Below are 15,694 nucleotides of genomic sequence, written 5' to 3'. Positions count from 1 at the left end.
ATCTGAGTATAGTCGAAGAATTAGTTTTGTATATTATTAGAACTCAGAAAACCCGATATCAACATAATTAGATCAGAAAAATAATTTTGTGGTTAATTTGATTCAAGAAATGCGTTTTCTGATCATATCTGAATGGACTCTAAAAATCTAATTTCCGATGATTTGTTGACATCTGTTGATTATTTGAACTCATAAAAGTCGTTTTCTGATTGAGTCATACATTAAAATTTCAAATTTCGACCTAATTAGAGTGAAAAAATCAGTTTTGTAGCTAATTTGGTTCGGAAAAACCCAATTCAACTTTAGAAACTATTCTGGACCAAATTATACCTAGAAAAAGGCTGAGTCTAATTTGAGCTCAGAAAAGAGGATATTGGTCTAAATAGGCTCAGAAAAACAAATTTTACAGCTGATTTTGTATCTGAAAAACTGTTTTATGATCAAATTCAACTTTTGGAACCCAATTTTAGACTAATTTAACTGAAAAAAAGAATTCTGAGATTAATTTGAACTCAAAAAAGAGAAAATCAGCCTAAATAGGCTCGGAAAATCCAATTTTATGGCTGATTTTGTATCTGAAAAACCGTTTTATGATCAAATTCAACTTCTTTAACCCAATTTTAGACCAGATTATCTGAAAAAAAGGCTACCGTGACTAATTTGCACTCAAAAAAGAGAATATCGGTCTAAATAGGATCAAAAATTCAAATTTTATTGCTAATTTTGTATCAAAAAAACCATTTTTATGTAATATTTCTTCATAGCCTTCTCCAAACTCCCCTCAATTTTCACTGGGCTTTTATCAAAAATATCCCCCAACCATCACCGAGAGCTTCCGCCGTGTTTTACACTTTTCGCTTTTCTTTGACTCCTTCTGGGTTCTCCACTGCAACCCTTCCACGAAGACCAGCTTTTATTAATTTCCTTTCTATTCTAGAATTACTGAAAAGTAGATTTTCAGATTCATTGATCTGAGCTGTTATCACTGGATCAATCACGTTTCCATTGCACATGGTTTTCTCCGAGCAATTATCTTCAGTTGAGGCCAGGTAATTTTGTTTTTTTTTTTTGAAATTTAATGGATTATGGAGTGGGCAATAGGATTCGAAATCGAAATTAGATATTAGAAATTACATAATTCGTACAATTAATTTTTCGGTATAAAGCAATCTAATTGCTCGTTCCCTTTCGAGCCGGGGATGTAAATGGGGTGGCTAAGAGGGTTAAAGAGGATCAAATAAATAGCGTCGTTAGTGTGCGGCCTAGAAATAATGAGGGAACCATCTGATTTGGTGACGGATGTGCCTTTACGAAAACAAACCACTTTTGACATTGACATCATCGATTTTAGTTGTTTTTTCACTCAAAATCACGCAGGATTTACATGAAATAAAAAAGTTTGTGTCTTAAATTTGATTTTATGTTGGTAAATTCTTATTTTGATGTACGGGGTGTGTAAAAAGTTCGTAGAACGATGTAAATAACGAAAATAGGAACGAGTTGAAAGGATTGTAGTTTTTTTTAGAATCAAGTAAAAATGGGACAACCGGTATATATATATATACATATATATATAATATATATATATAACAAATAAGGAAGATAAAAACTCGAAAGCAAAAACAAGTTTAGGCCAATTTAGATTCAAAAAACAAACTTATTTCAAATAATATTTCTATAGTCGAAAAATAAGTAGTATAAGTAATAAATTAGTTTTGTATATTATTAGAACTCAGAAAACCCGATATTAACATAATTAGGCTCAGAAAAGTATTTTAGTGGTTAATTTGATTCAAGAAATGCCTTTTCTGATCATATCTAAATGGACTCCAAAAATCTAATTTGTTGATGATTTGTTGACATTTGTTGATTATTTGAACTCAGGAAAGTAGTTTTCTGATCGAGTCATACATTAAAATGCTACCTACCTACCTAATTAGAGTAAAAAAATCAACTTTAAAAACCCAATTTTAGACCAAATTAACTGAGAAAAAACCATCAGAGACTAATTTGAACTCAAAAATGACAATATCGGCCTGATTAGGCTTAGAAAAACAAATTTCATGACCGATTTTATATCAGAAAAACCGTTTTATGATCAAAATCAACTTTTGGAAACCAATTTTAGTACAAATTATCTGAGAAAAAGGCTTCTGAGACTATTTTGAGCTCAAAAAAGAGGATAATTGAGCTCAGAAAAACAATTCGTTATAATTTCGAATCGGAAAAAATATTTTTTCATCAAAGTGAATTATTGAAAAATAAATTTTTAATGAAATTATATTGAGAATAACATTTTTATTACTATTATACACTCAGAAAAACCAGTATCGATATGATTAGACTCAGAAAGACAATATCGTGATTTTTTTTAAGCAAAATGAAACATGGAAATCAACGAAATAGTAGAATAGTCAAAAAAGTGAGACACACATAGCATTCTTTCGAATGTTCCTATACACCAAAGTGAAAAACTACAAGGAGCTTGAATTATAATATAAAATGTCCAATCCTTTTTACGAATTATATGCATGATTCAAAGATATATTTCAAAAATTTTTTTTCGGAATAACCATTAATTTTGAAACATTAAGCGAAGAAAAGCGCCGGGAAAATTTAAGAAAGAAAATCGATGTGTTTGCCCGTCTTGCACGGAATCCTTTCAAAATGTCTTCCAACATGAAATGCTATCTTTCGACCAATGGCGTATTCACTAAAATGACACAAATAACTCCAAAAATTTAATTTGTTGATAATTTGAACTCAGAATAGTCGTTTTCTGATCGAAAAAGTGAGTGAAAAAAATCAGATTTGTAGCTAATTTGGTTTTGATAAAACCCAATAAAACTTTGAAAACCTATTCTAGACCAAATTATACCAAGAAAAAGGCTTCTGAGACTAATTTGAACTCAGAAAAGAGGATGTCGGCCTAAATAGGCTCAGAAAAATAAATTTTATATCTGATTTTGTATCAGAAAAACCGTTTTATGATCAAATTCAACTTTCGGAACTCAGTTTTAGAATGAATTATCTGAGAAAAAGGCTTCTGAGAATAATTTGAATTCAAAAATGACAATATCGGCCTGATTAGGCTCAGAAAAACAAATTTTATGGCTGATTTTGTATTAGAAAAACCGTTTTATGATCAAATTCAACTTTTGGAACCCAATTTTAGAACAAATTATCGGAGAAAAAGGTTTCTGAGACTAATTTGAATTCAAAAAAGAGGATATCGCCCTAAATAGGCCCAGAAAAACAAATTTTATGGCTGATTTTGTAACAGGAAAACCGTTTTATGATCAAAATCAACTATTGTTACCCAAATTAAGACCAAATTAACTGAGAAAAAGGCTTCTGAGACTAATTTGAACTCAAAAAAGAGGATATCGGTATAAATAGACTCAGAAAAACAAATTTTATGGCTGATTTTGTATCAGAAAAACCGTTTTATGATCAAATTCAACTTTCGGAACTCAGTTTTAGAATGAATTATCTGAGAAAAAGGCTTCTGAGAATAATTTGAATTCAAAAATGACAATATCGGCCTGATTAGGCTCAGAAAAACAAATTTTATGGCTGATTTTGTATTAGAAAAACCGTTTTATGATCAAATTCAACTTTTGGAACCCAATTTTAGAACAAATTATCGGAGAAAAAGGTTTCTGAGACTAATTTGAATTCAAAAAAGAGGATATCGCCCTAAATAGGCCCAGAAAAACAAATTTTATGGCTGATTTTGTAACAGGAAAACCGTTTTATGATCAAAATCAACTATTGTTACCCAAATTAAGACCAAATTAACTGAGAAAAAGACTTCTGAGACTAATTTGAACTCAAAAAAGAGGATATCGGTATAAATAGACTCAGAAAAACAAATTTTATGGCTGATTTTGTATCAGAAAAACCGATTTATGATCAAATTCAACTTTTGTAACCCAATTTAAGACCAAATTAACTGAGAAAAAGGCTTCTGAGACTAATTTGAATTCAAAAAAGAGGATATCGGTATAAATAGGTGCAGAAAAACAAATTTTATGGCTGATTTTGTATTGGAAGAACCGTTTTATGATCAAATTCAACTTTATTAAAAAAAAACAAACAATAATTTAAAAGTAATTAAAACGTCAAGGTCATTTACTAAAGTTCGAATCTAACGAAATATTGGTGGAATAATTGGGGCAATTTGTACTTTTCAAATAAAAATTTTGGTAATATTGGTACGCCAATGGTGGATCATAATAAAACTTTATCTATGACGAAATCATAACCTCATAGTATTATTTTAGAAAAAAAAAACAGTTCAATTCCCTCAATATATTGCGTGACTAAGAAACGTATAGAGACAGTTTTGATTTTTTATTTTTGTTATATATTCATAATAGAATCGGAATTTAGAATGAAATTTTTTTTTGTTTATCATTGTCTACGAAATTTCGAGTTATTTTGCGGGCTTTAGTCGAGTCAAAAAATGTATTATATAGTTTCGAATTTGTATATCGATGTTAAATTCGAGAAGAAACCTGTTTTTTTCGAGTTCAAATTGGTTACGAAATTACAAAATTGTTTTGCTTAGCCTCATTAGGTCACAGAAGGTCTGAGCCCAATTTTCTTCAAAACTTTTTCTTCTTAGTCACAAAGATATTTGTAAGTGACATAATTTATTTTTCTGAGTCTATATTGGCTTTTCGAAGTTCAAATTCTCCACTAAACTTATTTTTTATACTAATTATGTCAAAAAATGAGTGTTGAAGATTAAATTCCAGCAAGAAATGGCTTTTCTGAGTCAAAGTTAGCTATAAAACTGATTTTTTTTAATCTAATTAAGTCAAAAACTTAGTTTTAGTTGTTACATTCGAGCAAAAAACGGTTTTCCTAAGTCCAAATTAGCTACAATACTGATTTTTTTGAATCCAGTTACGTCAAAAAGTGAGTTTTAAATGTTGAGTTTGAGCAAAAACCGGTTTTCCTGAGTCCAAATTAGCTACAAAACTTTTTTCGTGTCGTATTGAATCAAACATTTGCTTTTTAATGGTAAATACAAACGCAACAAACGCTATTTCTGAGTCCAAATTAACCGCGTAATTACTTTCTGCGTCTAATTATGATTTTGTGACTAATTCGAACACGATATATTGAAAAATTAACTATCCTATTAAATATTTATCAAATTAAACGTCTCGTATGTCATTAAAGAGACTCATGAATCACCCTGTATACTCAAAAATCTTAGTTACATCCAAAAATTCTTTAATTTTCAATAGCAGGTATTTATAGTTTTGTAAACGTCGGGTGATAAGAATTAAATGAATTTATAGCACATTAATGGTCACGTAAAATTTTTATTACCATATTACGAGGGTTATCCGATACATACTGATTTAGCACATCTTAAATATTTCTCTATTTCAATTCGGTTTCCGCCCGGGGTTTGACTAAATCAAGTTTAGAAACAAAAAGAAGTCGCACGGGTCCAAATCTGGAGAATAGAGTGAATGCGATACTATTTTGTAGCCCAACAGCGACGAAACTGTGATTTAGTGTGTTATAGTTGAATAAAAAAACTTTTTCACGAACACACTATATATATAAACGTGGTATTAAATTGAAAGAAACTTCATGGGTAATCGATAAAATCTAGTAGGCACTTTACCGGTTCATCTCGTTTTACATCCCCTCGTTTTAAACTCGGCCGCGTATGAGTATAAAAGTTTAAATCCCCATTGACTTGACGAAAATTACCTACATTACCGATCGCGAAAAAAGCCATTTCTATGCTACAACGCCGTACAGCGTCGATTTTTCGAACTATACAATGTTTATTATGTCTCACACTTTCACTGAATACCAAATAGCCAATTTCATGGGACGTTGAGGTTTTTGTTTCGTACCCCAAAACGGAAATCGGCTTTAATCTACTAGCTTATTATATACAAGGTGTTAATTCAAAAACGTACCAACATCTTCCATATATTTTGTTTTAATCGTAATTTTGTATTGGAAATTTATAATGCGGTCAAAATAAAATAAATTTTATAGATTGAGATGTTTTGGTATTGATATTTTGTATACAGGGTGAAGCGTTTATACTATGTGTAATTAATAAACGGTTACAACTAAGTACAGGGTGTGGTAAGCAAAATTTAATTTTATTTTAGCATTTTTTTGAATTCTTTATATCTGGGAAAAAGTAAAAGAAACCTCCCCGGCAATAATGAATGTTAAAGGCTATAAATCAGGATGAGTCTAATGAAATAAACGTTAGGAGATAGAAATTTATGCCCGACTATGAAAATGAAACTTCGTCGATGATTTATATTAATTGGTAAGTGGTTCGGAAGCCGAGTGCCGTGTCTGGTGTACATTTTCTCGAAAATTTAGATCGCGATTAACATTTTTATTACGATTAATCTTTTATTAGATAAATTACGTAACCGTAATAAGAAAAATGATTTTTCTTTGAATAAAAATTCTTTACGTTCTATGATACAAATTGTTGACTTTTGACAGGGAAAATTAGTGTCAGACACGGAACAAAACATGTCATTTCAAATCGGAAGTGATATCATGAAAGATTCGGAAGATATGTTATTATAATTAGTTAAAAATTGCATAATTATTGATTTATTTTTCGAGAAAATTGTGAATTGTCTTATTTGTTATGCAAACTGAGAAACCCCGCCGTCTAGAATCGTGAAGAGGTCATTAAAATGTGCAGAAACGTGTGGATGCATCATTGTTTTCACTTCAACGAAAGCACGTAAGAATCGAAGTGCAAAAAAATTGGTTTGATCTACTTTATATTCAGTTCGGGTTAAAAAATTTGACGTTGCAACTTTTTTTAGTTGAATCTTCGAAACTAGATCGTTGGAAAGCCTCCGGGTATTATTTTATTGGAATTTTCAAGTTTATCACACTGAAAATTCTTCTAGACATCCTAAGCACCACTCTAAAAATGTGTAGCTCTATTCTGACGTAAATAGAGTTGAAAACGATGTTTGAGCTCGAGAAAATGCACCAGAATGTTGAATAGACTGTTCTCTATTGTTTTTAAAGGCTCTAAAAATTATTAGTAGCTCTATTTTGACATATAGATTCCGATTTTAGGAGTTTTAGCTCCAGAAAACGTACTTAATAGCGTCGAATAGTCATTTTTTAAACCTCTCTATATTATAACGTATTTCGATATTGAAAGGACCCTTTTTTTTGAATAATCGATTAAGAAAAAAGAAATAAAATCATTGAAAGACTTGAAAGACCCACGAAAATGGCCATGAAATAAACAAAATCTTTTCACAAAGCTTTTTCTCGTCGTCCTTGTTCGTTCTCGAGGACTATTTTGAGAAATCCCTCGTGGACTGGACTCGTTCTAATAAAACGACTTAAATCCAATAATCGAATTTCATTTGTAGAAGACATTTCTTCACCAAAATAATATAAAATATAATCTACGAATCACTAATTTTAATTATATAGTTAAAAAAAATTACCGTTAATATATTTACGGTTTTTACTGTTTTGAACTTCATCAGTTTAATCAAAAATTTCATATATACTTTACGCTTATAAAAAATGACATACCGGCAACGGTGAGTGTAGCATTTCGACTTCTAGTTTTCCCTAAAATGTTACTAGCCTCACACCAATACGTCCCGGCGTCCGTTTCCTTTCTACTTTGAGCAACCCTTAGAAAAAACAAACTTCCCGCTGGTAATAAAACTCTGTGCGATCTCGCGTCCTGCGGGGCAGTTCTCAATACCTGACCATCTTTGTACCACGTGATCGAAGGTTCGGGATCGCCTTGAGCGTTGCAATTCAACGTTGCCGGATCGTGACGAGCTACCGTTGTATCCACGGGATGTTCCGTGATACGGGGCGGTTGGTGACCAGCGTGATGGTAACCTGAAATAAGAAATTTCATAATTTCAATCGATTTTGTTAGATAAATAGTTTTCACGGTATAATATACAGTATGTCCCCTATAAGAACCTCGCTAAGCTGTGGGGAGTACAGAATTTGACGATTTTGTCTGATTCACCTCTATCCCAAGGAATAATTGGTTCCAAAGATATTTTAGAATCAAGCGATGCTTTATTATGAGCAGATACTTGAGCCTGCTTGGACTTGGGGTATCCAACTATGGAGAAGGACCAAAATAAGGAAATCTGCATCTGGAAATCTACATTGTTGACTATCCGTTCCCTGGACAACCTTTTGAGTTAACGTCGAGGCCTTCCAGCTCCGCCGGATTGGACAAATCATTCAAGAGGATCGAGCTCTTCGAGTTAATGTCCAGATTAATCATTCCCTGGACAATATTGGGTTAGAAAGAAGACTCAAGAGGATCTAGTCTTTTGAATCAACGTCGAGACCTTCCAGCTCCGCTGGATTGGACAATACGTTCAAGAGGATCGAGCTCTTTGATTTAATGTCTAGGTTGACCATTCCTTGAACAAAACTAGGTTAGAATTAAAACTCAAAAGGTTCAATTCTTTTGAGTTAACGTAGAAGCCTCCCAGCTCCGCTGGATTGGACAAATCATTCAAGAGGATCGAGCTCTTCGAGTTAATGTCCAGATTAACCATTCCCTGGACAAAACTAGGTTAGAATTGAAACTCAAAAGGATCAAGCCTATTGAGTTAACGTCGAAGCCTCCCAGCTTCGCTTGATTGGACAAAACACTCAAGAGGATCGAGCTCTTCGAGTTAATGTCCAGGTTAACCATTCCTTGGACAAAACTAGGTTAGAATTAAAACTCAAAAGGATCAAGCCTATTGAGTTAACTTCGAAGCCTCCCAGCTTCGCTTGATTGGACAAAACACTCAAGAGGATCGAGCTCTTCGAGTTAATGTCCAGATTAACCATTCCCTGGACAATATTGGGCTAGAAAGAAGACTCAAGAGGATCTAGTCTTTTGAATCAACGTCGAGACCTTCCAGCTCCGCTGGATTGGACAAAACGTTCAAGAGGATCGAGCTCTTTGATTTAATGTCTAGGTTGACCATTCCTTGAACAAAACTAGGTTAGAATTAAGACTCAAAAAGATCGAACCTTTTGAGTCAACGTCGAGGCATTCAGCTTAAAAGGCGTTTAATTAACAAAAAAAATTTGAGCTCTACAACTCCTCGTAGATGTAACTTGGTGTAGAGGTAAATTGCATCCTTGTGGGAGACACCCTGTACTTAAGAGACCGTTAAGGGTTGTACGAGGGTGGATTAAAAATAAATCCCTTCGTAACGATGTAAATCCTACTGAGATCTAGTATCTAATGTAGTGGTTCATACTCAATGGTTTAATAAGACCCTTCGTTAAGTTTTAAGGACTATATATAGGATAATAAGGATAAATCTGGTTGCTTCCTTTTGTCTGATGACGATTTTGTGGATATCCTCGGAATCAATACAAAAAAAATAATCATGTTTGAATCGTTGTTTATGTCCGATAGAACAAATCTGGAATTGTAGCATATTCTGATCGAAGCGCGTCGTCGCCGTGGAGGATCGTTCGTCGCGACGCTTCGCAGTAGCGATAAATTATACGAGAGTGGAAGCGTCGCGGCTACCCGTCGTGTCGCGACGGTCGAAACTGGGAAGTCACAGCATGGGGTTATTTGGAAAAGCAATTTTAAGACTTGAAACTAACTCAGGATACGTTAAGAATTGTTTACTTGGGATTTGTGTGGAATTCGATGAATGCCGATATTTCAAATGGAATTTTTCTATGCCGTAATATTATAAAAAAAAAGAATTTAATATGAATTTTCCATAGATTCACGAGATTGGTTTCAGATTTCAGATTTGTAGATACGGCAAAATTGGTCACAATAGATCTAATTTGGCTCAGAAAAACAATTTTGTTTCCAATTTGAACCAGAACAAAGGTTTTTTGAAGAAAATCAACTTTAAATAGACAATTTCTCATCTAATTTGGCTCAGAGCAACAAATTTGTGTCCAATTTGAATACGAAAATTTCTTTTCTGATTAAACTGAACGTTGAAAAGTCGTTTTCTGTTCCAGTTAAAGTTAAAGAGCCAATTTTAAACCAAATTTAACTCAGAAAAACAAGTTTGTAGTCAACTTGAATCAGAAAATCCGTTTTTTGATCAAATTGAATATTTAAGAGCCAATTATAGAACAAGTTCAACTCAGAAAACCAATTATTTGATAAATTTGAGTCAGACCAACTGTTTTCTAGAGAAAATCAACTTTAAAGAGATAATTTCTCATCTAATTTGGCTCAGAGCAACAAATTTGTGTCCAATTTGAATACGAAAATTTCTTTTCTGATTAAACTGAACGTTGAAAAGTCGTTTTCTGTTCCAGTTAAAGTTAAAGAGCCAATTTTAAACCAAATTTAACTGAGAAAAACAAGTTTGTAGTCAACTTGAATCAGAAAATCCGTTTTTTGATCAAATTGTACATTTAAGAGCCAATTATAGAACAAGTTCAACTTAGAAAACCAATTTTGTCGTCATTTAATACGAAACTTTCTTTCCTGATTAAACTGAACGTTGAAAAGTCGTTTTCTGATCAAGTTTCTTCAGAAAACCATTGATCTCCTTGCACAGCGAAACTCCTTTCTCATTTAAATAAACATATTGCCTCATGATATTTCGTTGTAAGAAATCGTTAACTTTTCAGACAACTCTCGTATCTATCTACTTCTGTTTTATACGAACGGGAAGTATTCGCTTTTCCGGTTTACGTTATACGGAACAATAACGCGGGCTAGCCCTTATCAAGGTAAGTTTAAATAAGGGATAATGTGTATAAATATTATGTGTATGTTATGACGTCCGGCTATAACCAATGGGATGATTCGTTATTTATGATTTCATTGTATAATTCGTTACATCGAAAAGCTTTAAATTGTAAATTACTTGAGGAAAGAAGAAGAAATGAACGATAAATTACTGAGAATGAGATTTCTCGGTATTAAATCCAACAAGAAGTTTCCATTTGTTAAAAAAATTAATATCTTGTATCTTGTATCTTGTATCTTTCATCTTTCACCTTTCACCTTTCATCTTTCACCTTTCACCTTTCACCTTTCATCTTTCATCTTTCACCTTTCACCTTTCACCTTTCACCTTTCAACTTTCACCTTTCACCTTTCATCTTTCACCTTTCATCTTTCATCTTTCATCTTTCATCTTTCATCTTTCACCTTTCACCTTTCATCTTTCATCTTTCACCTTTCATCTTTCACCTTTCATCTTTCATCTTTCACCTTTCATCTTTCACCTTTCATCTTTCACCTTTCACCTTTCACCTTTCAACTTTCACCTTTCACCTTTCATCTTTCACCTTTCACCTTTCATCTTTCACCTTTCACCTTTCACCTTTCATCTTTCATCTTTCACCTTTCACCTTTCACCTTTCATCTTTCATCTTTCATCTTTCATCTTTCATCTTTCATCTTTCATCTTTCATCTTTCATCTTTCATCTTTCATCTTTCATCTTTCATCTTTCATCTTTCATCTTTCATCTTTCATCTTTCATCTTTCATCTTTCATCTTTCATCTTTCATCTTTCATCTTTCATCTTTCATCTTTCATCTTTCATCTTTCATCTTTCATCTTTTTTTATATTAAAAAGAAATTTAATTGAATGCACGCCTATGTATGAGAATATCTGGTTAGCATTCACGTCATCTAAGGATACTAACCCACCAAAATTTTCCTCTTTTCTTCTTCTTTTTTCATAAGTATCGGTTTCCTCAGATAAGATCTTAATATGGTTCCATATTTTTCACGTGAGCTGCGCTTTCCCGTTTTTATTTTTTCGCAAATGTGCCACAACTTACGGTCGATTTAAATCTAACAGGGCCGGATCGAGAAAATTCAAAATATCAAAAAGTTATTTTTAAGATACGAATCAAATTATTTGGAAAAATTTTTTGTTAAATTGTGTTCTTTCGACATAAATATCGCGAGTTAGTTTTTTCGATAGGAAAACGTTTTTTTTAATCTAAGGGTCAATTCGATCAGAAAAGGAAGTTTCTGATTCGAATTGTCCACCAAATCATTTTTCTGAGTCGAATTTGGTCTAAAATTGATTTTCTAGGTTCAATTCGATCAGAAAACGGATTTTTCTGAAGCAAATTGTCCATCAAATCCATCAAATTATTTTTCTGAATCGAATTTTGTCTAAAATTGATTCACTAGGATTTTTCTGATGCCGATTGTATTCTAGACTCTTTTATCGATACCTCCCATGATTAAAAACATTTTTTATTTCCGAAAAGTTGATATTGTGAAATTTTAACATTCCCTCTTTCATACTTCACATAAAATTATGTAAATCTGGAATCCTAAACGATAAACGTGATCAATACCGAAAATCTACCATCACATTTTGATTCGAAGTCCTACCTAAGGGATTCAAATCACGCCCGATACCAGGAGGGTGCCACGAAACTTTCGACAACAATGATTCTTCTTCTAGACTTAAGCGTAATGTCCAGGATCAACGTACGATTCATATTAAACCCATTAGAGTGTACCGGGGGACGTTGTCTTCTCAGATTTCGGCTTTTCACCTTTGAACAGCGACGGACTTTACTTATACGAACATTACAACGAAATTACATTCAACATAAATTTACTGTTCTTTTTTCGATAAGAAAACGGCTTTTGTGTGTATAAAAAATTATTTTTTCAATCAAAATGGGCGCTCTAACGTTCAATTCGTTCAGAAAAGGGAGTTTCTGATTAACATTGGCTTCAAAATCATTTTTTTGAGTCGAATTTGATCTAAAATCGGCTGGTGAGAATTCAATTCGATCAGAAAACGGATTTTCCGATGCAAATTGTCCATCAAATCATTTTTCTGAGTCGAAGTCGGTCTAAAGTCGGCTCTTGAGAATTAAATTCGATCAAAAAACGGATGTTCTGATGCAAATTGTCCATCGAATCATTTTGGTCAAAAATCAATTTTTTGATTAAAATTGGCTTCAAAATCATTTTTTTGAGTCGAGTTTGGTCTAAAATCGACTCTTGAGAATTCAATTCGATCAGAAAACGGATTTTCTGATTAAAATTGGCTTCAAAATCATTTTTTTGAGTCGAATTTGGTCTAAATCGACTCGTGAGAATTCAATTCGATCAGAAAATGGATTTCCTGATTAAAATTGACTTTAAAATCATTTTTTTGAGTCGAATTTGGTCTAAAATCGACTCGTGAGAATTCAATTTGATCAGAAAACGGATTTCCTGATTAAAATTGGCTTCAAAATCATTTTTTTGAGTCGAATTTGGTCTAAAATAGATTTTATGATTAAAATTGGCTTCGAAATCATTTTTTTGTGTCGAATTTGGTCTAAAATCGACTCGTGAGAATTCAATTCGATCAGAAAACGGATTTCCTGATTAAAATTGGCTTCAAAATCATTTTTTTGAGTCGAATTTGGTCTAAAATAGATTTTCTGATTAAAATTGGCTTCGAAATCATTTTTTTGTGTCGAATTTGGTCTAAAATCGACTCGTGAGAATTCAATTCGATCAGAAAACGGATTTCCTGATTAAAATTGGCTTCAAAATCATTTTTCTGAGGTCAATTTTTCACCTTTAAACAAATACGAACAGTCCAACGAAATTACATTTAAAATAAATTCACTGTACTTTTCGTAAATATTTTTATAATTCGACACGTTCAACAAGGAATAATCGATTGTATAATGAAAAAAAAACATTTTGTATCTGAGAAAACGACTTTTTTTGTATATACGATTGGAATCCCTCCGGATTAATATTTCATACGTTTCCCAAAAGGAAACAAACACGAAAAATGCGTGACCACCACCGTTTAAACTGTACTCACAGTCTCAAACGCCCATTTGCATATTTCCATCATTTTTTACAATCCCGAAAGTATGAAAATTCACATATCACATATGAAAAATGGATGTTTCGGTCCTAGGGGTGAAATACAACATATCTGAGCGGGGGTGTCAGTTTTTCTAACAAATCTTCGTAAAAAAATAAAGTGCCTGTCATAAGTTCGTCAAAAATATTTATTAAAATAGGAGATTCGCCAATTTTCTTAATGTTTCTAAAGAAAAACTCCATTGTAAATAATCTAAAACTAAAAATTTATTAAATTCCATAACTATAACAAATGCTAATGCTAATTTACATACGCTGTTTAGATTGTGTATTTAGCAACAACCTCCATCTCTAGGTTAGGTCAAGGACTTCAGAAAACATCACGGGATTTTACACGAGGAATAACACATCTGGCCCCTGACCAAAAGCTGGTTTGCTCAGATTTCCTTGAAAGGTTGGAAAAAGTTCTGTTCCTAAAGAGCTCCTGAAGACCCTCACCAGCACTGCTTATATCAATGAAAAAAACGTATGGAAAGGTGTGTGGGGAGGATAGGGGAGTATATTGAAGGGAAGCGTTCGATTTTATAATGATTTTTCGTACCAAATCTTGTTATTTAATAACCTGATCTGGTCTACTTGACAGTTTTTATCATTTTAAATCGACCCTTCGAATTCGATAATTTTAACAATAAATTTTTTCGTAATATACAGTCTGTCCTACGTATACGACAAGTTGAACGCGTTATTTTCGCCCTTGATTGGTTAGGGAAGTCGAAAATTTATATTATCTGACCTTTTTCTCTATCTCCGAAGTCTCGTAGTCCTGGGGCTACTTGATTGAAATCCTAACGAGGTTAGGAATAAAATTGGGGTGACATATTGTCACTATCTACCATACGAAGGCGATTTTTATCTAATTTGTCAGTCAACAACTCGTAGTTTCGTCTTTTGTTGGACAAATATCTTGATAATTATGTTTTAGGTATATACAACATAAATATTTGTATTTATTTGCGTTGGATTACAAAAAGAGTAAAATACCAACAGAAACTGTTTCTTTTATCTGATCTGATCTGATCCTTTAAGTGATAATTCTAAAAAAAATCAGGTCCGGACTGACCTATTATTCTATTTCTAAATTTTTTAGTTTTATTTAGTAATTTTTTGATGTTTCACATTATAAAATGATAGTTTTCTTGAGAAAATATCAACTTCTACCTTTCAGAAACAGTTTGAATATAAATAAGTTATACAGGGTGCATTTATGAAGTATATATGAAGACGGCACTCCTCTAAACGCGAACGCAGATTTGTGAAAACTCTTGTAAATAAATCTGGAGTCATTGCAGCCATTTTCAGGCGTCCCTAGAATTATGTAGACTTTATATTTGAGTAGGCTTCACAAAAAAAATCAAGAGGCGTCGGGTCAGGGCTGCGTAGAGGCCAAGGGATACCGTCTCTTTCAGAAATTAGATTAAAAACCGACTTTTCAATGTTCAATTCGATCAGAAAAAATATTTTTATGATGACAATTGGCCATTAAATCATTTTTATGAGTCGAATTTGGTCTGAAATTGATTATCTAGGTTCAATTTGATCAGAAAACGGATTTTCTGTTAACAATTGTCCATCAAATCATTTTTATGAATCGAATTTTGTCTAAAATTGATTCTCTTGATTAAATTTGATCAAAAACCGCATTTTCGTTGTTCAATTCGATCAGAAAACGGATTTTTCTTATGCAAATTGTCCATCAAAACATTTTTCTGAGTTGAATTTTGTTTAAAATTGATTCTATAGGTTCAATTTGATCAGAAAACGGATTTTCTGTTAACAATTGTCCATCAAATCATTTTTATGAATCGAATTT

The 15,694-nt window shown here is 32.5% G+C and overlaps 1 protein-coding gene across 1 annotated transcript in view; it reads right to left on the bottom strand.

Annotated features, from left to right (window-relative positions):
* LOC130896375 (roundabout homolog 1-like) overlaps window positions 1–15,694 on the bottom strand; it is an 84,521-nt gene that overhangs the window by 18,878 nt on the left and 49,949 nt on the right. Inside the window, exon 3 of the mRNA XM_057804404.1 lies at window positions 7,579–7,899. Coding sequence (XP_057660387.1) covers window positions 7,579–7,899 — 321 coding nt within the window. The remainder of the gene's footprint in view (window positions 1–7,578; window positions 7,900–15,694) is intronic.

This window comes from Diorhabda carinulata, chromosome 7 (assembly GCF_026250575.1).
Source record: "Diorhabda carinulata isolate Delta chromosome 7, icDioCari1.1, whole genome shotgun sequence".
Taxonomy (NCBI): Eukaryota; Metazoa; Arthropoda; class Insecta; order Coleoptera; family Chrysomelidae; genus Diorhabda; species Diorhabda carinulata.
This window is presented reverse-complemented; position numbering and strand designations above follow the sequence as displayed.